This window comes from Rissa tridactyla, chromosome Z, assembly GCF_028500815.1.
Source record: "Rissa tridactyla isolate bRisTri1 chromosome Z, bRisTri1.patW.cur.20221130, whole genome shotgun sequence".
In the NCBI taxonomy this organism is placed as follows: domain Eukaryota; kingdom Metazoa; phylum Chordata; class Aves; order Charadriiformes; family Laridae; genus Rissa; species Rissa tridactyla.
Window position 1 is genome coordinate 24,977,565 of NC_071497.1, and position 25,736 is coordinate 25,003,300.

The following is a 25,736-nucleotide window of genomic DNA, read 5'->3' on the forward strand; positions in this document are numbered from 1 at the left end:
ATGTAATATGACTTTTTTTACTTAGTAAAGTCCTAAAACACTATCAAAAAAATATTTGAGAAATACCGATCTGTGTTATACGAAAACAACATTTACAGGAAGATGATGAGATTAAAACTGACCTAGAAGTTTACTAGTTGATGCTTACATGCCATTCCCCCACACCAGCAGATCCATATATTTATCAAATGGAAAGCAGTTTTCAAGATAAACTTAACTATTACCCTGAAAGTATAACTCTTGAGAAATAAGTACCTAGACTTTTCCTATAATTTAACTTAAAAGATCAGTGTTTCTGCAATACTTGTAAGGTAAGCTACCCATAAAATTTCAGTATACCTTTCCCTGAGTAGTGGAACAGAGCAGACCCATGTCTCTGTTTGAAAATCTGCAGTCAAATCCCTTTCTGTGAAGAATCAGAGCAGCTTCATCAGACGGCTCAATATCTACCTACAAATAAACAAAATAAAAAATTACTCAGAAAGTAGCAGAGCTGGAAAGACATTTTAGGACCTCATAAAATTATCACTACCTTACAGTGATAGAGCCACTTATGCCTTAAATAATTAATGTTCAGCCTAGATTGAACAGTCATGTTTCTTTTAATGTTTGTAAGACTAAACATTGAAAGAGCTAAACAGCAAAGAGAGTTTAGATATACAAAGTACCACAGAATATGAAGGTAAGTTGTTAAGCAAAGAGTTCAAAGCTCAATAGATGCACATGTACAGACTCAGAATTCAAGTGTATAGTAGTATTAATTGGCTTCCCAGAAAAATGACATGGCAAAACTAAAAACTGACTAGAAATCACAAGCTAATTACAATATCCAGTTTTTAACAGTCATCGTGACTATATTCCATCAAGCTTTCATTTTGCAAACCAGATCTCTAAAATCTGACTCAGATTAAGGTGTACATGACATACAGTGCTCTTGAGCCTCAACAGGCATCAAAGAGTAATCCACAATTTCAACTTCCTAGTTTGGACCAAATCACTAACATCACTTAGGACGAATGGTCACAAGGATAGCATATAAAGGCCTCAAATCAGAATATTGTTTTGATATGTACTTCATAAAACAAAATAACCTAGAACTGGCTGGGAAACTTCAATTTACACAAAAACTTCATTATTTTTTTTTCTTTTACACTAAGATGTAGACAACCACTCTTGTTCAGCAAGAGTAACAGAAAAGAAATTCTTCACATTACAGATGGATGTGCATGCAAGCTATCTTCATGTCACAAGATTGGCACATGACAAGATGTCCTTTGTGCTGCAAGATGGCTGCTGTATCGCTACACTCACCTTAGTAATTTATTTTCCATGACGCATTCCTTTATTTATTTTTTTGTTGTTGTTGACATTGTTTTACATTCTTCAGCTCTTCATCTTATTGCATATATAATAAGGGTATAAAAAAGATGGCTCTATCCACAACCATGACAGGTCTTCAGGCTATTTTTCTCTAATTTATGTCTGGTTTACTTGTTTTCGTACTAGTGCTTTTTCCCAAAAGTCTCTGCCATGAGTTAGGTTCATTTCTCGTACTTAGTAAGTATCTATTGCCTTGGAGAAACCTATGCCAACAAGCATTAGGCACTTTGTGATGCTTTAGCTCTTGAAGGTGTAACAAACAAGAGAGGTCTTAATCTAACACACTTCAGTTCATAACCAATCTTCTAATAAAGGAGGTCTTGGAACAGCTTGAATCAGCTTCTTTGAAACCCAGCACAACACAGCTTCATGGGAGTACAAATTCATAGTACTAAGTAGTCATTCAGATAATAAAAAATGGTAAACTGATAAACTTAGTGTTTTCTAAATATTTAAGTATTTAAAATAGCAAAAAATTATTTGCTATTTTCATATTGATAGCAATATTGATATTGCTAATATCAACAGTATTTGGAATTGAAATGAGATACTTTTCAGTAAAACATTGCCTGGTAAAAACTCTGCATAGTTTACAAATCATGAATAAATCTCAGTATGAGAAGATTTTAATGAACAACAATAGCTTATAACCATGTAAAATCAGATTTTTAATTAATGAATGATGTCTATAGTCAGCACAATGAAACTAGTTTGCAGCACTTAATATCACTGATGGTTGAAAGAGTTCTTATCCTATTTATTGGAACAGTAGTACCACCTTCTACATTAAGTAAGGTAATAATGACGCTGTGACAAAATTATTTTCTGTCTCCAACTATGAAATACCTGACTTGGTTTTCACTGTCACTGATGTGACAAAGTTGCACTTGAAAGTAGACATTTTTATGTACACAAAATAATGCTGTCTGCCTAAACATCAGAATACTGAAATTTTAAAATTCATACTGCAAAAGCCTCACTTCCTATGGAGTAAACTGGTATTAAAAATGACAAGCCAATAACGGATATCAAAATTTTCTCTATTAAAGTGGAATTATCTTGTAGTAATCTGCATAACAAATGCATTTCTGGATTTCAAATGATGGCATGAATATTTCACCTCTTAAGTTTTTAAAATTAAATATTATCTTAATTAAGATTCAAAATATTTAAAACAGAAAGATAATAAACAATTAATGACACCTTCAGGAAAAGAGTTTTGGTGAGTATAAATATCTATGATACAGCAGTCAACCTTTTAGAATTCCCAGGACTTTATCATGCTCACAGCATTCATATGTAATAAATTAAGCTGTTCTAACCTATTATCAAAGCAGGTGTAAGACTGAGTAAGTTACCACAGCCTCTGCATCTACTTTAACTTACCTCTTGTATCCTTTCTAGGTGAATTAGATTATGTGTATGCAAGCCTCAGGAATGTCTGAGCAAGGATGAACCTAATTTACATCAAATACACCTTCTAAACATGATCATGCTAACTGCATGAAAACCTGTAACAAATTCTCAATTTTCAACGAACAACACCACTTTTAATTGCAGAACTTTACAGCATTGTTATATGACAAATACTGTACTATCAAATCTCTGTCTGCCTCTCTTGGAAGAGCTGCCAAAGCTTGATTTGATTTTGATCTCTGAGAAATAAAATGTGGTTCTCACATCAAGATGTCTAGATGGAAAAAAAAAGAAAAAATTCTCATAAGCAGCACTCCAGGGCAGTGCTGCTAAAATTTTGATGAGAAAGAAAGAAACGTTTAAACACTTTTTTTATCTGATTACTGTAAGCTAACAGGCATGCATTTAAAAGTTCAAGGAACATGACAAAACTATGTATTTATATTTAGTATAAAGGGACAAAAATGTACTTAGTTTTTAAATCTTGAGGGCCAGTCTATTTACAGTAGGTAAAATCTGTGTCAAACAACCTAAAAACCGGAGCTTTATTAAAAATTCATAACAAAAATTTCATATTCCTGAGGCATTGGAATCTTCCATGACAAGATCACTTATCTTACAACAATAGCAGTATTATTCCCACTAAGAGGAGCAGAGTTTAAAGGGAAACCAGGAATCCCCTTAAGTTTTTTCTCATTTATGCTTTAATGTACTTGCTTGCATTTGATTTCTACCTTAAATCTTAAAAATATTTTAATTTGGTATCCTTTTATGTGGAATTGTAATGATATGATTTCTTGAAAATCAACTTCAACAGCTAAAGCAATGGAGAAGTAGCCATTTTTCTGGAAAAAATGGCACTGTATCAATTAGCCAGAATTATGACACTTGTCATTCAAATTCTTGGAAGACAGAAAGGAAGCAGAAAGTGAGAAAAGATAAAAAGAGGCCACTTTGGCACGCAAGAAATTATTTGCAAGGCATAGCACCATTTCTGCTGTGGGGAAGAACTGTTCTGTACCTATAACGATAGTGCTCCTACCCTATGACTACTGATAACTTTCACTTTGAAGTGCACAGAGTAATGCTGCAAGCTCAAGAGCTGTCAAACAAGTAATCATTGAAATATACAGTTGTGGACAGGGAAGAGATCATAGCCTCAACCAATCTTATACCAATTGGGATAGTGGGGCCAGTATAGCCCAGATAAAATCGCAGAATTCACCTATGAATAGTAACATTGAACTCAAAAAACGCAGACACAGAGCCAGCCTTCCATTTCACAGGTTTCACACCCACATGATACAAACAAGGGGAGGAAGTTTAGTTCTGGAAAAGGGAGAGGGGGCACGTTCATGAAGGTCTGCCCTGAACTTGACATGCTGAAGCAAACAGGTGCTGCTGAGCTGGCTGAGGTAAATGAAAAGAGTTTACAGTGAAGTGTGGAATGTGAACTTCGCATAAACATTTAATTCATTACAAAGCTTCCTCCTAACTCTTCAAAGGCATAAGACCTGCAGAATCAAGAGTTATTCCACTTTGAAATTTAAAATAATAAATGGTCACAGCTGAAGGAGCGTACATGAGACTGAACTACTAACAGAGGAAGTGTGAGAAACTAAACTAATTCTTTAAGTTTTGAAATAAGGATTAAGACAAAAATCAAGAACTACAATAAAACAGCAGCTAATGGCAAGTTTTTTAGATATTCTGAAGATAATCTGGGGCTATTATAGATGAGCAGCTCTACCTCAGCCACCACAGAGACTCTATGGGAAGAGGGACAACTGTAGTTTCTAAGTATCTAAGCATGGTAGAATTAAAAAGGGATTTCACCTATGGTAACAGCACTGGTGAGTGATACTGCAATACAGCATAAAGTTAATATACTCACATTTTAAAAGGTGTTGAAAAACTGAAAAGAATTTATACAAGAGCTGGCAGAAGAAGGATGTCTAAACAGTCCTACTTCTACAGTTTATCAAACAGAAAACAGAAATATGGTTGTTAACAATTGTGTAAGTTCCTTTGCAAGGAAAAAAAATATTGAGTAGAAAACAGGTTTTTTGTTTGGTTATTTTTTTTTTGGTAAACCTACCAGAGAACAGTTTCACAGGAACCAAGGATTGTAAGCTGATATAAGAATAATTAAAATAGGTCTTGTATTTAAGCTTAACGATATTTTAACAATTTATTCCTATAGATGTTAAGATGTGGTAAATTTTCTTTAAGCCTTCCAAATGGAATCAGATGGGTTTAAAACTATATGCTTTAATAAAAACACAAATTATTGTACCCAGAACAAAGTCCAATTACCTTAATTTCAATTCCTCTTTATAGAGGAGAGGCCAAAGTATATGAGCCCTTCCGCTCTTAAATTTTGGGAATGCATTGAAATGTGCCTCCTCCAGACAGAGAATAATACACTATGCATATTATTATGTTGTGAAAAAACAAGTCCTGTATTTCATGTTACTCAAACAGACACAAGTCTCTAGTTCTTGCAGAATTAACCAAAACTAGTCATCACAGAGCAGTTTATCAAATCATACAAAAAAACTCCCACAAATTACTTTCCTAGAATGAAGCATTTGATTAGATTATATTACTAAGCTATATCATACGTTTACTCATAAGAATAGTGGTTTGACCTTACCTTTGATTGGATTGTCCTCAGATTGACTATATGCATGTCACAAGGCATAGATGACACGAGTGGAGAAAAAGTATTTAGCATCTCTGGGACACCTGAATCTGCATATGTTGTCATTGGAATTACAGGATGATTTAAGAAAGAAGAAGTCATATGGCTAAGAAGTGAGGGAAAACTGACTGATGCCTTCTCTTCATTCTGCAAAATACAAGAGAAAATATTTGTAAAATCAAGTTAATATACCATCACGTTTAAATTTTGAAACCCATTTACTTTATACATGACTCCATTAATTTAATACAAAATTTTAGTTTATAGACTGTCCCTTTAATTGGTTTTGGAAATTTCTAATCATCCACTAATTCTCTTCTAGTACTAGGTATACTTCCTGTTTTTACAAATCATTAGTACATCTTTCAAGAAGATCATTAGATGACACTTCATTTTACAGTATTAGCCCTTGATGTGTAAACAATGTAGTTTAGAGAAAGAAACTAGCTACTACTTTAGCAAGTTACTCCTATCTATTCAGAATCTACCTGAATACTGACAGCCAGCTAGTCTTTTGCAGGCTTCCTTTTCTGCATAAATTTTCTGTCCTTTATTTCTTATCTACTTTCTTCAGATTCATCTAACTTTCATCCTACATCCCTCTTTCGTCTCAAATCCAACTTCTTAAAACTTTTTGCTGGAAGAAATTGCAAGTAGCATCTTTGTCTTAGCTTGTAATGTAAAAGATTTCATGTCCTGCCAGCAGGAACTGAAGGGGCTCTCTCCCAAGATTTTACAAGTTCTGTACTTTCCCAAGTTTTGTATTTGCAGTGCTTTTACATGACTGCAGAAGCTGTGTTACAAACACAAGACGACCCAGTCCTATGTATTCACAACAGCTAGTTAAAACTCCATAGAAGCCAGAAAAGAAAACAAAGGAAGTTCAAAAACGCGATTTCTGTTTTAGAATGTCAGTGAAATTAAGGTAGAAATGGGTGAAAACTTATTTTGCTCTTATTTTTACTTGCATACTTAATCAGATAAATCCCTGCTTGTTTATAGTTAAACAGGTGACTTTTAGTGAAAACTTCACAGAAAGTTTATTGGAAACATAGTATCTTAAGCATTGATATCTTAAATTTGCATTTTACGACAGGCTGAAAATATGAAACAAAAAAAATAAATGGAAGACACTTAAAGCAAAAGGGAGGATTATTTATCAACTTAAAATGGACAACCGTAACAGTAATTCCTGTTTTAGGGTGCATATGCATGTATGTATATTTATTTATACCTCTGCAGAAACATTTAATACATCTGATAGTGTAGCAATTGAAAATATGCCAGAACTGGATTGATGCAAAATGATAATTTCTGTTTTATTCTTGGTGCTTTTCTTAGTAATGACTAACACTGTTTGCCTGTTTGGTAGCCACTAAGCATTAAGGCTAGTATTATAACACCCAAAATTGCTTTCCAAAAATGGTAATAGTTGATAGTTATAGAGGATTGCTTCTCCATGCACTTCACTAAATTTACTTACATTGAATTCTATCTGCCACTTTACTGCATGCTAAATCACCGAGTCCTCCAACTGCCCAGTTAGCCTTGATTTTTTTTATTTTTTTTTTGTACTACCTTGAATAGTTCAGCATCCGTGGAAAATTTGTTTGTCATGATTTTATTCTTTTCCAATGAAAGTATGAGCAAGCTTACTCTAAGTACAGCAAAAGCTAAAAGTCTTCCGTTCAAGTGACTGCATGCATGCCCCACCCACACGGAAAATGCGCATATACGTGTTCTTTCAAAGAATTCACTTTTTCACACCAAAAGGAACACCATTTACTGTGTTGCCTTAGATGTGGTAAAGTCAGTCAAAACATGTTCTTGTCAGTTTTCATATTATTATTCTATCATTTTTTCTCTATAAAGTAAGTTGATTGCTTGCATCTGAGAACTTTAAAAAGGATCTCCTAGAATATCTTACAAATTACTCATGAATCAGTCAAATAATTTATTTATACTATTATATTTAAAACAAAAGATTTATCAAAAGCCCTGCAACTGGTTCCTAGTTCTAGGCATGTAACCTGAGAATGAGCAGAAGATAAAACTACTGTCCAGCTACAACAGATAACTGAGATCAGTTTTTCACACACCCTTTTAAACTCAAAACATTTGAGATCAGTGATTTTGCCTAAGTGGGATTCACAGTCCATCATTTCCTCCCCTACTTTCAACCACTGCCTAATATACACTACAAACATGTTGAAGCAAGAAGTGCACACCCCATATCCAACACAGTTCTCCTCAACTCCATTTTTCTAAAATTTAAGAGACTCCAAGGAATTGCAAAGACGAAGAAGGGGGAGCCTTCACAGAAACAACTGGGGTTTTGTTTTTTTAAATAAAATGTTTTATCTACTTGCAAATTCTCACTGTAAGACATCCCAAATACTTACTTGGAGAAGGGCCACAGTTTGTTATGAGAAGAGAGACTGAAAAACCATTCTACTATGTGCAACTTTACACCTGGAAATACAGTGCTTGCTGTAAACAAACAAAACTCATTTAGATGTACTCAAAACTTCCTTTAAAAGCTTTTAAGCTTTAAAAACTTCCTTTCTGTTCCTCAGAAAATGCCACCAAGGTCATCTGAGATGAAGAGACGTGAGATCTTTATGAAAGCTTCTGTTCCATGTACAGAAGAATACCACGTACATAAACACAAGCACGATACCATGGGTCAAAACCTTGCCCAAATCCCAGAAATCAGAACTACAGGAAAAGATGGGAAGCAAGTTTGTATATTGGCAAACATGACTGTAAAAAATCCCCCGTGGCAAAAATATCAGGCAAATCCTCAGCTTTGTCTAGGAAAAGATAGCACAGAGCAGGTCAATCTTCTAGGACCGAATCCTTCAAAGCCTTCTATAAGGCTAACAGAAGTAATGTGAACAAAAAAAAAAGCTGTTTTTAACATAAAGATGCAGTAACATATATTGCAGATGAGAAATCAGGAGAGATGGAAGGAAAGACACTGGAAACTTTGAAGAAGAATGTGGGTGGGAGAGTATCATCTACTATTTTATGGGCAATGGGACAAAATTCTCAGATAACCTGTAGCAGAACCATAAAGAGTGGATCCTCAATTCCTTGATTCTGGAAATAACCGAGGACTGCAGAGAAACACAGTCTTGAAGGTCTCTGGCAAATGCTAGAACCAGAGCTGATTCACCTTGACTCATTTTTCTCCTGCTGTGTTTACATGTTTTATCACGGGCACAAGCATTCTATTTAAGCATTATGCACTTTGAAACTTTGAAAAGCTGCACTAAAACTTAAGTGGAGATTTTATCTTGAATCTTGTATTCCCACAGTTCAAACAACAGTCAGTTATGCTACCACAGAAGATCCAGAAGGGATATTTCAAATCCCACTCCCCGCAAGGTACACCACAGTCACAAAAGGACTGGAGTACGTCTTTGCCCTCTCAACCTAGTGATCCAAAATTTCAACAGGACTCTGAGGAAAGAGAAAGATGGGAAGGTTTTGCACGTACAGACAACACATTTGGAAGAATAGTTACTCTATATGCACATTCATTATATGGGCAGCTTTCAGCAGTACCCTGCTAATGGTAAGTCAGAAGACATAGTCCCACAATCTCCATCTAATTAAAGTACTACTCTCTCAAAAGTGGCATTATTTCCTCAACTTCAATAACAGTGTTTAGCACTCAAAAGTGTGAATGGAGCTCCACTGGCAGCCTTACAAACATTACGTACTGGCAAGATTCTGACAAATGCCACTGATATAGCTGAGTGCTGGCTTTATGAGCTCTAATCAAAGCAAATACTGCCTTTTTACCTACCTTACAGTGCATTCATATACAGTTATCCAATTGGAAACTGTGTTGAAACACAACCCCTTGAATGACTGTGCAATAGATGTAAATGAAGGATCTTTCCTTGTCATCAAAAGTAAGGTGAATAATTCTAAATTTTTAGTTTTGAGGAAAAACAAACAAACTAACCACACTCCAGTATAATCTTAGGTTACAACTTGCAACAAGTTCTGAGAATGGCCTCATCTATATAAAGTGCCCATATAACAGAAATGAGCTATTTTATCAATAAATGGAGGATGGAACAGATTAAGAAAAGACTCAAAGGGTTTGCTGTAAGAGTTTAAATTGAGGAACTGAGGTCCTTAATTAGAGGGGAAAAACACTAATTAGACTCTTCAGGAATCATTTAGTAATTGAATGGAAAAAAGAAATGGAAAATACTGTAGACAAGAAAGTAAAGCTGAAGCAGTTGATAATTAGAATTCAATTGAGCTAACAGAGAAACAATTAACTTTTCAACACAGACAAGTAGTTTTAAATTTCCCATACAAAAGTAAGGAAAGGAAACTGAGGCAAACAGAATATCAAATCACAAATCTTGACTATTTACTCCTCCTCTAAACTGTTCTCTGCTATGAACAACCCTGGTCAGGAAAGAAATTTAATTATAAACCGAAAACCCACCAGCATCCAAACTATCTGATCAAACATGCTGAAATGTGGATGCTGAATTTGGACGCCAGTGCATTCAAATAAAATCTGGGAACAGACAGAATTCTGGTCCTGCTAAATCAAGGGATGCAGATCAAAATAGTCTGATACCAAACAATCTGGACTATTCCTGCAAGGAAAAATTCTCTCACTCTCTCTCATGTTGTGTGAGGAAACAATTTTTACCAACTTTCCCTGTTACCAGTTCAGAAAACCAACTGGCAGCACTCTTCAAAGACTGGTAAATCTAATCTGTGCAGTAAAATGACTCTTCAGAACATCCCTAGGCCCAAGACAGAGGGAGACAATACTAATAAATCTCTCTCAATCATAATCTAGCAACTGACAGCAACCGCAATGGTCCGCTGAAGAATCTAAAGCTTTCCGAAGTCAAACATGGAAAGAAAAATTTGTTTCTTTCTGCATGATCCAAAGATTCACAATCCATCTGCATGTTTGATGAGATGCCAGAAGTGGTTGTGTAATACTGTGCTAGCCTGCTTATAGGTGGGAAACAAAATGGCAGACAACATCACTGACTATGTGAATATGCAGTTTTACAACCCATAACAAAAATAAGTTACAGGTAAGGACAGAAGCCTTAGCTTTAAAATTACATATATTCTTCCCCAAATGCAAATATCTTGAATCCTTAACTATTTAGAGTGCTCCCCGCTTGAGGTGTCTGTAAACCAAAAGAGAGTGAGAAAATCGCACAATATTCTTGCATGCACATTGCCCTAAAGCTTCCAACTTGAAAGAGAAATTCAGATTTTATTTGGGACTGACACTAGTCAAGTTAATGAAATTGACATCAAGCTGTGAATGGTTTCAACTTAGTTGCAGGTTTTACACACGAGATTGCCTGGCTGTTCCCTCACTAAATGAAAATCAGATGCACGTGCTTTAAATTCACCCAAAGTTGCACAATGTAATACAAAAAGAATAATTGAAGTCTGACAAGTTGTGAATGTCCTCCAGATATGGATAAATCATTCCCTTTCTTCTGAGGTCAATGTCTGGAGCTAGATTTTTGTGTGTCTGTAAAAACTCCCAGTGCTTTTGAGAAAGAAAGAAAGAAGGAAGACACATAACAGGGCTTAAACCCGTAATGCAATAAATGGCGATTAGTCTGATGAAAACTGGGTTAATTCTTCTGAGGTGAGTAATTCCTTTTCAGTGTCCAACAGTACAATGTGATGTAACCAAGTGTCAAAGGAAACACTGACCATCACTTCAAGCAGCCTTCAAACTGCCTAGTGGTTGCAGAGGTAATTTTGTATGGAAATCAGATAAGGTGATAGGAAGACCATCTTTTCTGGCAACGGGATTCAGAACACCCAAGACCTCAAAGCTGTACAAGAACAATCTTCAGGTACAATGAATCAGACTTTTAGGAAGGCCTGGATAAATTGCAACCAGAAATAACAGCCACAAATGTGAGTACTGAACAGGCAGTTACCCCGGAATCTTACAAAGACTATAAACAAGAATACCAGGTGCCAGATTATTTTCTGCTATACTACAGCATCAATCTTCCCTGAAATCCTGGGGGACAAAAATACTGAAAAATATAAGGATGAGATCAGCCTGAATTGTTCATATACACATTTTCGTCAACATTGAAATATTCATCAGTTACGTTACAGTTTTGCACATCAAAGTATAAATTCTTTTGGCAACATGTTTCAAGTCCTTTATTGAAAACCATGACCTGGAATGCTTAGGGTTTTTTTGATAGCTATTGAAGTGACCAGCAAAGGGGGACTCAACTGAGCAGACAAAACCTGATATTACCTCTTTACCTCAGGGAATGGAAAAATTTCTATCAGTTCACTTGGAGACTATTACACTGGAAATGAATTTCTGCCACACTAGGTGAAAGGGGTCCCTGGAGGCTGATTATAGAAGTAATGAAAATTCTGAGTCACTGTAAAATGTCCACGAGCCTGTGAGTTGGTTCAGAGTGACTCTAAAATCACCACAGAACTTCTGTACTGCCTGTGGATTCTTAGCTGGCACTAAGACTTCAGGTGAGGAAACCTGGGACAGCTACAGGTAACCAAATCCAGGGAAATTTGGACCCACAGGAGGAGTTCCTCACAGGCTGCTAGAGCCAAATTTGATGGTCTCTAAGACCAGGGGACTCCACTCTTCCCAGGTCAAGAGATGGGAGCCTGCTATACTTCTGGTCCTCCAAGACCAGGCTGGAGAAAGTCAGAGCATATATTTCCAGTAGGCATGCACACACACATGGCCAGCCATACAAGCGAGCAGAGAGCAGCACTTTTACCAGCACCCACATAAACACAAAGCACTTAGGTAACACGAGCAGAAAATCCAAACCTGACTGTGCTCTCCAGATGATCAGGTCTGAAGTTCACTAGTCAAAGACCCTGACCTTCATGATTCACAAGTACACTCAACAACCACTGATCCCTCAAAAATCAGTGTGGACCTCAAGTCTGTCTGATATCCAGGCCTGGACTCACCAGCTCAGACTTCACATCCTTACAGGTGCTGGACCCCAACCTGTCAGCTTGAAGTTTGCTAGCTGTTTACATGCACTCACAGAAAATATAGGTCTTGCGAGCAACTAGCAGCCAGTTGCACTGGTCCCTCAGTCCCGTGGTGTCTCTCTCCAATAACTAACACACAGACCTCTTATTCTACTTGCTTCCTAATTCTTACCTGAAGTTGGCTAATAGCTCACACAAATTCAGAGAAGATTGTGCACTTGCTCAGAAACAAGATTTAATACGAACACAGGGTAGGCTGTGGTAATCAAGCACTGACCTATTTATGCCTCTTTTACCCCTATTTTTCCCACTTGTTCCTCCTCAGTCCTTTTCTTTCCCCTCCTGCGGCACTTACACTGAACATCCCATAACAAGCCTCTAATTTTTTTATTTTTTTTAAAAGTACAAAATTCACTCCTCCTCCAAATCCTGTAAATCTTGGACTCCTTTAGGCAATAATCCCCTTAGTCTGCATAAAGTGATTTCTGCTGAGTTGTCCTGCTAGGTTTCACAACAGGAACAATCTTAACTTCTCCCTATCATGGCCTCAGGCACAGCCAGTTCAGTGCACTCCACTCCTTGCTGGTTAGGTTCCTTCACTTTCTCCACCTATCACTGTTCTTTTGATGACTGTCAGGTCCTTGCGTTTAATTTAGTTAGTCTTTAATCAGATGCCATAATACCAATCATGTTCTATAAACAGATCATTTGGAGAACAGCTGCTCACTGGTCTACAGAAGAGTGCAGACAGCAAAGAAAGTAACTAGTCACTGTGACCATAAGCACACCACCATAATTGCTGAGGTTGACAAATATGTAGCCATCAGTATAGTCGGACGAAAAGGACCACAAAAGCAGACCAACAACACAAAACACTTTTCTCAACAATAAAAGTATTTTATACTTTAGTTATAGACTCTCCCACCAATTTTATTTCTTCTCTTCTAGTTCTTCTTACAGTGTTTATATTGTTCAATAACAGTGCAGGAAGAAGGAGGAGGGACTTAATACCTAAATAAATAAACCATGTTAAGAGTTACGGGAGGGACACGGTGCTAAATTTTGTTTCCTGTTGACTGGTAAGAGCTTATCCTGTTCCCGACGATGGCAGAACACAGTGATCAGAAATTTTCTGGAATTCTGCTTTGATGAGAAAGTAGGTCATCAAACTGATGATAAAGACAGAAACTACATAGTGATATCCTCCTGAATTTTGTCCTCCAGAGAGACTACCTGCATTGGAAGACTGCTACTCATGGAAACTTCTTGTTCCATGTGTAAGGAAATTATCCCTTGAGAGTTATATGTCTTGAGAATACAAAAAGCCGCTCTGGACTTTGCAGCCTTTCTCCCTTCTTTAAGAAGGATTCCGCCCTACTGCCAGACCTTACAGCAGGAATGAGCAGGCCTTCCTAGAAGTGCTGATACAGAAAGGTTTAAATCTAATACCTCAAACTGCACCAGCTCAGATAGGCTCAGAAAAGACCTTAAAGAGGTAGACTCTCCCACTTTGGTGAATTATATGGGCTAAAAGTGGAGAGACCAAGCTTGAATACTGTGCATACTACTGAATAAAATACTTCCTTTCAAAACAGAGCTGGCAGACAGGTTATGCACAAATGAAGACAAATAAAAACAACACGAAGTAATTCCCTGTAGAGATGTACACACATACATACAAAGAAAACCCACAAAAAAGACACAGCTGTAAGCCCAAAAATCAGAGGAAGGCAGTCCTCTGTACTACCTATTGCACCACGAGACAGTTATAACAAGTGGCTGCTGCCCTCTTGTAGGGGGAGAACATTCACCCCTGTGGCTTTGGACAGTTTCACATGAATGGAGCTTGGAGGCAAATCTGTCTTTATTTAGAACCTGTCTGCAACACATCTTTGTCACAATGTCAAGAAAAAACATGTGAAAGAAATTAAGCTGTAAGGTGCCCTGGCATAAAAACAAAGACAGTGCGGACCTGAAAGCAGATAGTATTTGTAGATCAATAAGAGATGGAAACATTGTTCTTGAGCAGCAGAAACAAACTTCCAGCATAAGAAATACAGTATCATCTGTATAGTAAGTAGCAGTAATAATTTAAATGTAGTGTTTTAAGCAAATTTGTAAAAGAACTAATGCATGCCTGAATCTCTTTTCAAATGAAACAAGAAATAAGTGTATTTCCTTTACTAAATATATGTGGCAAGGCTCTAAAGGAGAAGCATTGTGTTCTGTTTAGAGAGAGGGAGAAAGGGAAATGTCTTTTTTCTTCTGTGGCTACCATAAACCCCTAAAATTTTAAGTTTTAAGATTTTGTGTACATTTGACAAGTTCGCTATGGTAGTCATAACTAAAAGTGATATTAGAATATCTGAGGTTGTCACACATGGGCTTGAAAATGCTTCTAAATGGTAGTAGTTAAGCCAATGTTAAGATTCTACTTTTCTGAAACATCAGTTATGCTTGTTAAGGTGTGGTTACACATATCATAGCAATGCATAGTATAGTATATAGCTACTATGTGAAAGATACACATGCATTATAAATATGCACATCAAGTAAGTGGAAAATGCAACTCAATAATCAGACAGAAATGGCTGTATTACCAAGCATACATTTTCAGAGAAAGTGGATACTGACGGATATTTAATAAGAAAAAAAGAATAGCTGTACGTGGTGGAAGAAAAGGGGTTTGATTATCTGACTGCCATATATCTGTGATTTTATTAACTGTCTGTATCATTGTTTCTCTAAACAACCTCCCACAAACCACAGCAAGTATTTGAGCCACTGAATCCTGGATCTCTTCTTGAGACTAGGCTCTAAATCCAGTTATATAAATTGAGCAGGTCAAGGCAAGGTATGAAAGAGGAATCTGAACAAGAAAGCATGTGCCTGGCACAGCATCTTTTCTCCAGCTATGTCATTGATGAAATAAAGATATTATTACTTCCTATAAATTCTATTTCATTTTCTTATACTAATATAACGCACTAAGGGCCAGAAAGCAAAACAGTATCAATGCTTATTTTTAACCAAACTTATAGTAAATGTAAAATAAAGATACCATATTTTCAAAAATAAAGAAACATTTACTTTTTTGACAAACAAGTATTGGTAACTGTACTCAGTTTCATTCTCACCTAAATAATAATCCCTTCAGTTTAAGAATTAAATGCATTCAGTTCTTGCTTAAAAATCTCAATTAATATTAGGAGAGAAGACAAAAAGATATGCAGAATCAAAAAAGGCCTGCAAGGACAAAATGAACATGTAAGCAGAATTAGTTAGATCTAGGTAGGAGGAAAAAAAGATGTATACAGACATTGTATCAAAACACAGTAACAGAATTCATGAGCCAAAACCCAGGTAACACTAGGACTAGAGACTTAGCAGAATACAGGCCACCTCAATTAAGAATTCCACCTTCCCACTGGACACGTCAATCTTACACTTCAGAACACTCATGCAGTTTGACTCTGCCATTAAAATACACTGTTCAGGGTGGGGTTGGGAAAGAAAAACAAGTATTTCAGAGATGTAAATTAAAATAATTGGAATAATTGGTTGAGATTGTCATAACCAAAAAGCTCCTCCGTAATTGCACCACAGTGGTGCATGTTTATTTGAATTAATTTTAAAGAATTGTACATCTTACACTTCACACACTCTCCTTTCATGGAGAAGTTTCCCAGAGAAAAAATCCTGTTCTTCAGAACTGTTTTTGAGAAAAGACAGAATGAAATATTTTGGAATACACTTTAGGAAAAGCTTGTACTGGCAAAGATGCCAAGTGATCAAAACTCTCTCCTCCTGTAGCTTCCATGGTTCCTCAAGTCAATAACAAAAACGGGCTTGACAATAAAATTAGGGTCAGTGTATGAGTCACGCTGCAGCTCGTTACATATATAAACTGCATATAATTTCTTCATAACTTTCTGACAGGGCTATTTTTAAACTATTATAACAACTACCTTCTGAGTAACAATGCACTAAAAAAATATGTTTGTACATTTAAAAAAACTGAAAGAAAGGGTACTACTACTCTTCCTTACTTTAACACATCTGAAAACGTTACATTAATCAGAAAATGTTACTGAAGTTCAAATAAATTTTGAAAGACAAAATGCTAGAACACTCTTAGTATAGCAAAGGGGAATTCCAGATACAGCACCAGAAAGATAATGTTTCCTTAAAACACCTTGCTTGGCTCCTGGGCGTTATGCACGCTGTATCAGTTGGGCCAACAGCACCTCTTTGACTGTGCCCATTCCCCCATAACTTTGATCCTCCTTCCTTTCGAGTCCCTGCAGGCATGTATAAGAACCAACTGTCATTAAAGGCTTACTCTGCAGCTATTTAAAACCATTACAAGCTCAGCAGAAAGAGTCAGGGAGAAGCAACATAGATGCTGTAACACAGGTACCCAAAACACCTCAAAGATTTTTTGATTGTAGTGGGTAACCGTCCCTGCTCCTTTGAATGATTCTCAGCAACTTGCACAGAATCTTTCAAAGATGGAGGAAAAGAAGAGGATTTTAGTAATAAAAGAAAAATACATTGTTATTCCACTAAGCTTATATCTGACTTGTATCCCAAACAAAGTGGTAAATGTATGCAAAGCCACATGTAAATGTTTCACTAACCAGATAATCCCAGAGTTGTTTGGGCTGCCTGTTCTGCTGCCCATTCTAATTGAGGTTTGTCTGTTCTGACATTAAAATAGACCTGCTTTCAGCAGGACTAGAAGACTTCCAGAGATACTTTTTAGTGAGTTATTTTATGGTCCTATGGAAAATACCAAAACTGCACACAGTGTCAATGCAAGCACCATGGTACTAACTGATTTGATCTGCTCCTGTTGTTTCAAATTATTTGCTAATGTAAACATAGATGTCCATGTCCAATAATTCTTACTTATCAGCTTCATATTCTAATTTAATACAACACAAATTACCCTCGGAACTCAAAAAGTTTTCTGTGGTGGTATAGATCTCTCTGCAGGTTTCTTCTTGTGAAGGTAGATTAACCTGGGCGATGCTCATTGCTGTCAAAGCTAGACTGCTGCAGAACTCAAGTTAGCTTCTTTCAACTAGGATATTTGCATACCACACTGATAAATGCAGTTAATATGCTGCCTGAGTTATACAGGATGAGGAACTAGAAAATCATAATGACACGTACAACCTGAAAAAAACACCGGCAATCACTAAGTGGTGAAAATTAGCTTTAAGCTTGATATTATCATCCTCTCACAGTGGTTAATGATATCCATTATAAACCAGAAATAATTCCAATTTATCTGCATATTCATTAGTAGCTCGGTATACAACCTCTCATGTTTAGCTATGTGATGTTTTTAAAATATACTCAGTGCTATCATCATGATTCTACTGCTTCAGTACGAAGATGTACTACTTATTTTGTCCTCAAAAATGACAGGAAAAAAAAGCAGAGATGATACGAAAAGAACTGAAAGAAAACTGAAGAGTTATTTGAAAGACTAATACAGGAAAAGGTGAACTGAAATTATCTGTGTGAGTAAAAAAACCCACACCCTTACAATAAAGGGTGTCAACTTTCCCAGAATCATAATGAAGTGAGAAGGTTTATATGTCTGACAACTTAATATTTCAACTTAAATCTTATTTCCTAAGAAAACTAAATTTATAACATGTTTTTTCTTTTCACCCATTTATCTAAAACAATTTGTCAACCTTTTTCCAGATTCAGTTAACTTTGTTAAGAAGCAGAAGTCTCGCTCATTAGCAATTTTTTAAAAGCTCCCTCATTAAAAAAGAAAACAGGAAAAAAATAGAAAGAAAAAAGAAAAGACTTCCACAACAGTACCCCAGTCATGTGTCGAAGTGTGAGTGAGAAAGTACACACTGCAGGTACTTGTCTGAGGAGTAGTGAAAGATGAAGTCTTTACGATAACAATATGCAAGCAAGCTGACAAAACTCCCTTGAAAGTTATTTTTCCTTAGTTCTACTGGTCTTAGAGTAATTTCTTTCCTGAGTTCATGGCTGCTGCAACAAAAATAAATATTTATATCTTAATTAGCTAGAGAAATACAGACAATGAATCCTACCACATCTGTTCCATGTCTTCTTTCCAGCAGAAGTCGGAAGATATTAGCTGTAATCTTGTTATCTTGGACACCTTGTCCAAGGCCACGGTTGTCATCCTGCATAAGACGACGATCCATGATCACTTCCAACTGACCTGAAAGAGCAATACAAGGATTAGGCTGGTAATAACAGCATGTAAAGCTTCTATTAAACATAAGAAAAATACTCTGAAACATAACTTACAAAGAATCACAGCTGTTCTCTTGTGTATGCAATAGCAGATCTATATTGTTTGGACTGATTATGAAAACAGTTAATACCCTTGGGTTTTGGCTGTTAATAATCTTCCAAAAAAATTTTCACAAGCCTTTCAGCACAACGTCCTGCAAAGTTTCAATGTAAAAGTCTAAACTGAAGTTTAGCACTGTTAACAGTGACAAGTGGCATCCCTCAGGGGTCCAAAATGGTACTGGTACTGTTCAATATCTGCATAAATGACACAGATAGTGGATCAAGTGCACCCTCAGCAAGTTTGCGGATGACACCAAGCTGAGTTGTACGGTTGACACACCTGAGGGACTGGATGCCATCCAGAGGGACCTGGACAAGCTTGATGAGTGGGCCTGTGTGAACTCCATAAGGCTCAACGAGGCCACCTGCACCTGGGTCAGGACAACGCCCGGAGTCAATATAGGCTGGGGAATGAAGGGATTGAGAGAAGCCCCATGTAGAAGGACTTGGGGGTACTGGTGGATGAACAGATGTACATGAGCCAACAATGTGCGCTTGCAGCCCAGAAAGTCAACTGTATCCTGGGCTGTACCAAAAGAAGCGAGACCAGAAGGTTGAGCGAAGTGACTCTGCCCCTCTACTCTGCCCTTGTGAGACCTTACATGGAGTACCGTGTCCAGATCTGGAACAGGAAAGACACGGACCTGTTGGAGCGGGTCCAGAGAAAGGCCACAAAAATGGTGAGAGGGATGGAACACTTCTCCTATGAGGACAGGCTGAGACAGTTGAGGTTGCTCAGCCTGGAGTAAAGGCAGCTCCGGGGAGACCTTATTGCAGCCTTTCAGTGCTTTAAGCTGGCCTACAGAAAAGATGGGGACAAACTTTTTAGCAGGGCCTATTGCGATAGGACAAGGGATAACGGCTTTAAACTGAAAGAGGGCAGATTTAGATTAGGTACAAGGAAGAAATTTTTTATGATGAGGGTGGTGAAACACTGGAACAGGTTGCCCAGAGGGGTGGTAGAACCAGAGAGGTAGAACTTTGCACCAGATGAATGCTGAGTATGAAGTTCTGAATTTATGTTGAACTGTAACATTGCCATTCAGAATAGCTCTTTAAGCATGATGTTAAATCATAAATAGCCTTATGGAAGATGAAGTTCATATCTTTTCAAGTTTATATCTCCAGAGGGAAACCAGTTCAGGGCATGTAATTAAGGCTGTTACGGTTTTTGCACGCTGAATCTTCAAACAAATGTATTTGTTTCCTAAATAAAACTGGAAGATTGAAGTACTTGTTTCCTAAATAAGAAATGCACAATTTAAGCTACTAAAAGAAGCTGCTTAGTAAGACGGTCTCTTTTATAATTCTTCATTGTTTCACAAACACTTATCCAATTTTCCTAAATACTTATTCTTCTCTTCCTGCAAGGAAAAACAGATTTTGTGTATTCAGGACAGAAGTCAGCTGGCAATGAGTAAGAAACAAATTTACCATTTCATACTAAGGTATAAGGCTAGGATTGTGCCTCAAATTGATGGTCTTTGTGGATCGCTGTACGAACATGGGAGACAGGCATGATAAGTCTCTGAAAAAACCTAGAGCCACAGTAAGAAGGACAAACCTACGATACACTTAGGTCAAAGTTTTTTAAAAAAACAACTTAGATCCAAAACTATCCAACTGCATTTCCAACTTTATTGGAGAAGCTAGGATAACGAAGGCTAACAAAATAAAGCTTTATGATTCTTAAAGCCATTGTGAACAGCAAATACAAAAAAAAATGATCAGTCCTGTTATAAAAAATATTTGAAAAGTGGGTCAAAGATTAAAGATTGTTTTAGGGAAATTTCTGGCTTAAAAGTGGTGTAAGTGTACTGCATGAAGCTTCAGGACATAAGTGATCCCTGCTACGCCATTAGTTATCCACTAGACTGCAGGGAAGTCCATCTCTAAATGACTGGTGCATCCCATCTGGAGGTCTTCCCTAGGTCATGGAGGATAATCCACTAAGCAGTAAATTAGAGCAGAACTGGATGGAATTTACAAGGTGAAGCACGTTCAGCATCTAACATTAAAAAATGCTTATGCATCCAATCCCACAAATGGAAGAGAGATGGAAAGTAGGAATAAAGTTGTGGCATATGTACTTCACAGTTTTTGATCACGTTTCTTAGAAGCTGATATTGAAGACTAATGATAATACAGTGAGAAATCCTAATCCATACTGCTGAGATCACCTGACAGCATGACAGTTAACTAACTGCTCCTTAGTAAGGAACGTGTCTCTAATCCAAGAATGAGAAGTGAGAAATAATCAGCTGTTCATGTCTCAGATGGTGGGTTATGCCTTGAGACACACAGTCTCAGACACACAGATACACAGCTACTGAAGGTGGTTGCCTAAACTGTAATGTTTCGAGATCCTGAGGGGCCTTCAAAAGGAGTGTGACGAGGTGTATGACTTTCAGCAGCCACAGAACCTTCAGCTTCATTTTTTGTTTTCTTTCAAGGAGTCCAACATGCCCTCAGGACAAAGGCAGTAAACACACATTTCATGAAATGTTACCTAATGATAAGAAGTCAGATTAATACATTCTCCTGCTTTTTTTAGTGGGCACTGAGTAAATATTTGATGTTGCTAACTATCTCTTAACCTTGAGTGGTATAACAGAGTTTGCCAAAGAGTGACATTGTTAAGAAATTAATGCCATGACCAGTTATGGGACACATCTTTTGCTCTTTTATATAACTGGAATAGGGGAAAAGCCTCTAATGTCCTCTGACTGTGGTAAAATCAATGCTCACAGAAAGCCAGTTTCTCCCTGATACTTAACTGCAATATGTCAATCAAAGCTAGCCTTAATTTCCCTAACTTGGAAGCAGATAGAGGGGGTCTCTGTGGATTTAGATGTTCCACTATTCTATGATGCAGAGACTAGGATTGTTAAAGAACAAATGCAGACACTATTCCAAGGTAACAGAGCCTCTGCACACTAATTTAGTCTCCAATACCTATGTAACAAGTGTCTACAAACATTTGGTGGTGTCAAGATAATTCACAAGATCAGGCCAAAGGGAATTTTGTTCCTATCAATGAAAGACATGAAAATATGTATCTTGTATCAGGCAGCCTTGGAACAAAAGGCTGATATTTTCCACTATGGCTTTATTAAAGCATCAGTCTATAGGCCAGTGTTAACTCTTTGCCCTGAAATAAATTAGGTTTGCTAATACTGCCATCAATCTAGTACACTATTCACCTTTTGTCAGAACAGACATTAATATGACACTTTTCTGAAAAGCGACTGGGAAGTAGGTTTTGGCATAGTTTCTGATGGGCTATTTTTCTAAGTATTCATTCCATTGTTTTTTAAAACTATGTAGATTTAAACTCACAATATACTACTGCAAGGAATTATACATCTTAAATTATGAATTACATACCTTATTTTGTCAACTACTTGCTAGCTTTAATTCATAAAATGGTTTAGTTTGGAAGGTACCTCAAAGATCATCTAGTCCAACTCCCCTGCCATGGGCAGGGACACCTCCCACTAGACCAGGCTGCTCAAAGCCCCATCCAGGCTAGCCTTGAACACTTCCAGGGATGGGGCATCCACAACTTCCCTGGGAAACCACTTCCAGGGCCTCACCACTCTCAATAGTGAAAAATTTCTTCCTAATATCTAATTTGAATCTACCATCTTTCAGTTTGGAGCTATTAGCCTTTGTCCTACCGCAATAGGCCCTTGTAAGAAGTCCTTCCCCACCTTTCCTATAGACCCCCCTTAGGTACTGGAAGGCTGCTATAAGGTCTCCCTTGAGCCTTCTCTTCTCCAGGGTGAACAACCACAACTCTCTCAGCCTGTCTTCATAAGAGAGGTGCTCCAGCTCTCTGATCATGTTTTTCACCCTCCTCTGGACTCACTCCAATGGGTCAATGTCCTTATGTTGGAGGCTCCAGACCTGGACCCAGTACTGCAGGTGAGGTCTCATCAGAGCAGAGTAGAGAGGGAGAATCACCCCCCTCAACCTGCTCGTCTCACTTCTTTTGGTGCAGCCAAGGATACAGTTGGCTTTCTGGTCTGAGAGAACACATTGCCAGCTCATGTTGAGCTTCTCATCAACCAACACCCCCAAGTCCTTCTCCTCAGGGCTGCTCTCAAGCCATTCTCCACCCAGCCTGTATTTGTGCTTGGGATTGCCCTAATCCAAGTGCAGGACCTTGCACTTGGGCTGGCTGAACTTCATGAGGTTCGCACAGGTGCACCTCTCAAGCCTGTCCAGGTCCCTCTGGATGGCAAGCCATCGCTCAGGTGTGTCAACCACACCACTCTACTTGGTGTCGTTACCAAACTTGCTGAGAGCATGCTCAATCTCACTGTCCATGTCACTGACAAAGATGTTAAAGAGCGGTGGTTCCAATACTGACCCCTGAGAAACCCACTCATCACTCATTTTCACTTTGGTATTGAGCTGTTGAGAGCAACTCTTTGAGTACAACCAGCCAATCCCTTTTCCATCGAGTGGTCCATCCATCAAATTCAGGTCTCTCCAATTTAGAAACAAGGATGTAATGTGGGACAGTGCCAAATGCTTTGACAAATGTTTGTCAAATGCATTTATTTGAATTTCTCCTCATTCTGGTAGCAGTATAGACTGAACAACTGACTTCTGTTTCCACCCCTCCAAGGCCATTCATCATCACCTTCTTTGCTCTGAGGGACAAGACTGTGTATCTTTTGGAATTCTTAATATGAATTGATTTTTCTTGCCAATGTATTCATCAGCTCTTTCAAAGTACTCCATTAAATTTGTGGGGTACAATTTTGCTTCAGAAGAAGTACATTGATTCTTACCCAGGGTAATTTTTATCCTTTATTTCACTAATTCTTGTCTTCAAAAAAGCTACCAATGTTTTCTTTGATAGGGATGTTACACTATACAGCCTATACTTTAAGACTTGTGCTTTCTACCCTAAAGCAAACAAACAAATCAAAAAACATAATCAGCAACACATTGTCCATCTTAAGCCTTCTGCTACCAGAGCATTACAAAAAAGAACAAATCACTTAATTTTGCTGTTTCACCCTTGAGCTCCACGTGAGTTCTTGGGTGAAAAACACTTGGTTATGACAACTTATTGCTCATTTTATCTTTTTTGTAATCTCTTTCCTCTGTCTCTAGTTTGAGACAGAATTTCTATTGAAGATGACAGGATCTCACGTGGGAACAACCTCTACCTCCTTCCTTATGGACATATTCTAAAACTTGTCAGAATTGGAGAACCGTATTTCCTTTCTTCAAATGTTAGTAGGTACGGCAATCTCTGAATGAACTATTTCAGACAATCATGAAGGACAGACCTTTATAGTATCTATCCTCTTGTACTTACCATTTTTCAAGCTTGCAACACCTAGAGATTGAGCTGAATGAAGTGTCAAACGCACGCCAACATCTTGGATATAAGCCATTGTAGTCATAGGATAGATATTTGCTTGAAGAGGTAATTTGCTCATCGTCAGTCTGGGCTGGATCTGCAATATGAACAGGAACTTCAATAAAATACATTCTTTTTATGCATTTAAATTTCAAAGACCTTTTCAGACATTTATCCCATGTGCTTTAGAAGCACAACTGGCACCAAAGCACTCACTCAACTGTATTATTTAGCTTTTTGGAGATTTGTGGCTAAAATTACCACTTTGGAAATGATAACTTCAATGTACTTTTAGATCAAAGACTATTTAAAAAAACCTGAAAGATTCATCAAGGGAACCTACAAAAAAAGCAATAATCACAGTTATAGAATGAGAGAAAAAAAATTCTCCTCTAGAGAGAAGGCAGAGAATAGATTCAAGGTAGCAGAAAATGAACTGTTGGTTTATAATTGGAACTTATTAAAGTGCTAGTGGAATTCTTGAATGGTACATGACAAATGAGTGGTAGTACTAAAATTATTTTCATGTTTATATATTCACTTTACTGTCTCCAGCAAAACACAGGACTACACGCTAACTGTGAAAAAAACACAGGTATGATTTTAAATGTATTTGCAAAACTATTTTTAGCAAGGAAGGAAGATAGGGAAAAGAAAATTTTCTTTCTTTTGTGTGTGCTGCAGTGTCCAAGTTAAGAAAATAGTCACACTATATTTCATCAGATGCATTACCAATAGAATAAGTTACTGCACTCCAAAAATACATCACTTATTTCCACCACAGCAGCAAGAAAGTGTTCTCTAGGTCTGAGTTGCTGGGCCTTATGCACCTCTAGCGCTGTGCTACCCAAAGGGCTCTAATTAAATAGAAAAATCAGGGGGGGAAAGGCACGCAGATATACAAGCTACTACATGGTAGCTTGTCATAACTTCCTTTATTACAATTCTTATGTTAAAAAGGACATAAAGGAATATTTAGCAAACACTTTGAAACTATTTACGATCAGAAGTATTAAGACAATCCAAAACTGAGACCCTAGGCTTTTATAATTAATAGACGATCATTACCTGATATCCATTAAGATCAGTATAGAATTTATTTTGACTGTTTATGTCAGATGAAATTCTCATGGCAAGCTCACGATTATATTCTCCTCTAATATCCACAATATTGGAAACTTCAAGAGACTGGCCTTCCAAACCTACATGAAAAAGATGCATTTAAAATCTCTCAAATTTTAAAAGTGATTGACACATATATAAGAAAGACTATGCTCCCAGAACACAGTGATTTATCTAGTTTTTGCCTGCTAGTTTTCCTTTTCTGTTATATCTAACCAGATATCTGAAGCCAGTTCAGTTTTATACCATATGATATAGCAATACTTCTAATCCAGTACTCATTAAGCAGACAGTCTGAAACCTTCACTGAAATAGAACAGAAGCAATTAATGGTAAAAACCAATGTGGGTTCCA

At 37.3% G+C, this 25,736-nt stretch overlaps 1 protein-coding gene across 1 annotated transcript in view; it reads right to left on the reverse strand.

Moving 5' to 3' along the window:
* The window catches only part of MAN2A1 (mannosidase alpha class 2A member 1), a 116,753-nt gene that overhangs the window by 3,925 nt on the left and 87,092 nt on the right, over positions 1-25,736 (reverse strand). Inside the window, exons 17-21 of the mRNA XM_054185042.1 lie at positions 25,329-25,462; positions 24,216-24,357; positions 18,607-18,740; positions 5,453-5,647; positions 340-450 (exon numbers count right to left, since the gene is read on the reverse strand). Of these exons, the coding sequence (XP_054041017.1) occupies positions 340-450; positions 5,453-5,647; positions 18,607-18,740; positions 24,216-24,357; positions 25,329-25,462 (716 nt within the window). The remainder of the gene's footprint in view (positions 1-339; positions 451-5,452; positions 5,648-18,606; positions 18,741-24,215; positions 24,358-25,328; positions 25,463-25,736) is intronic.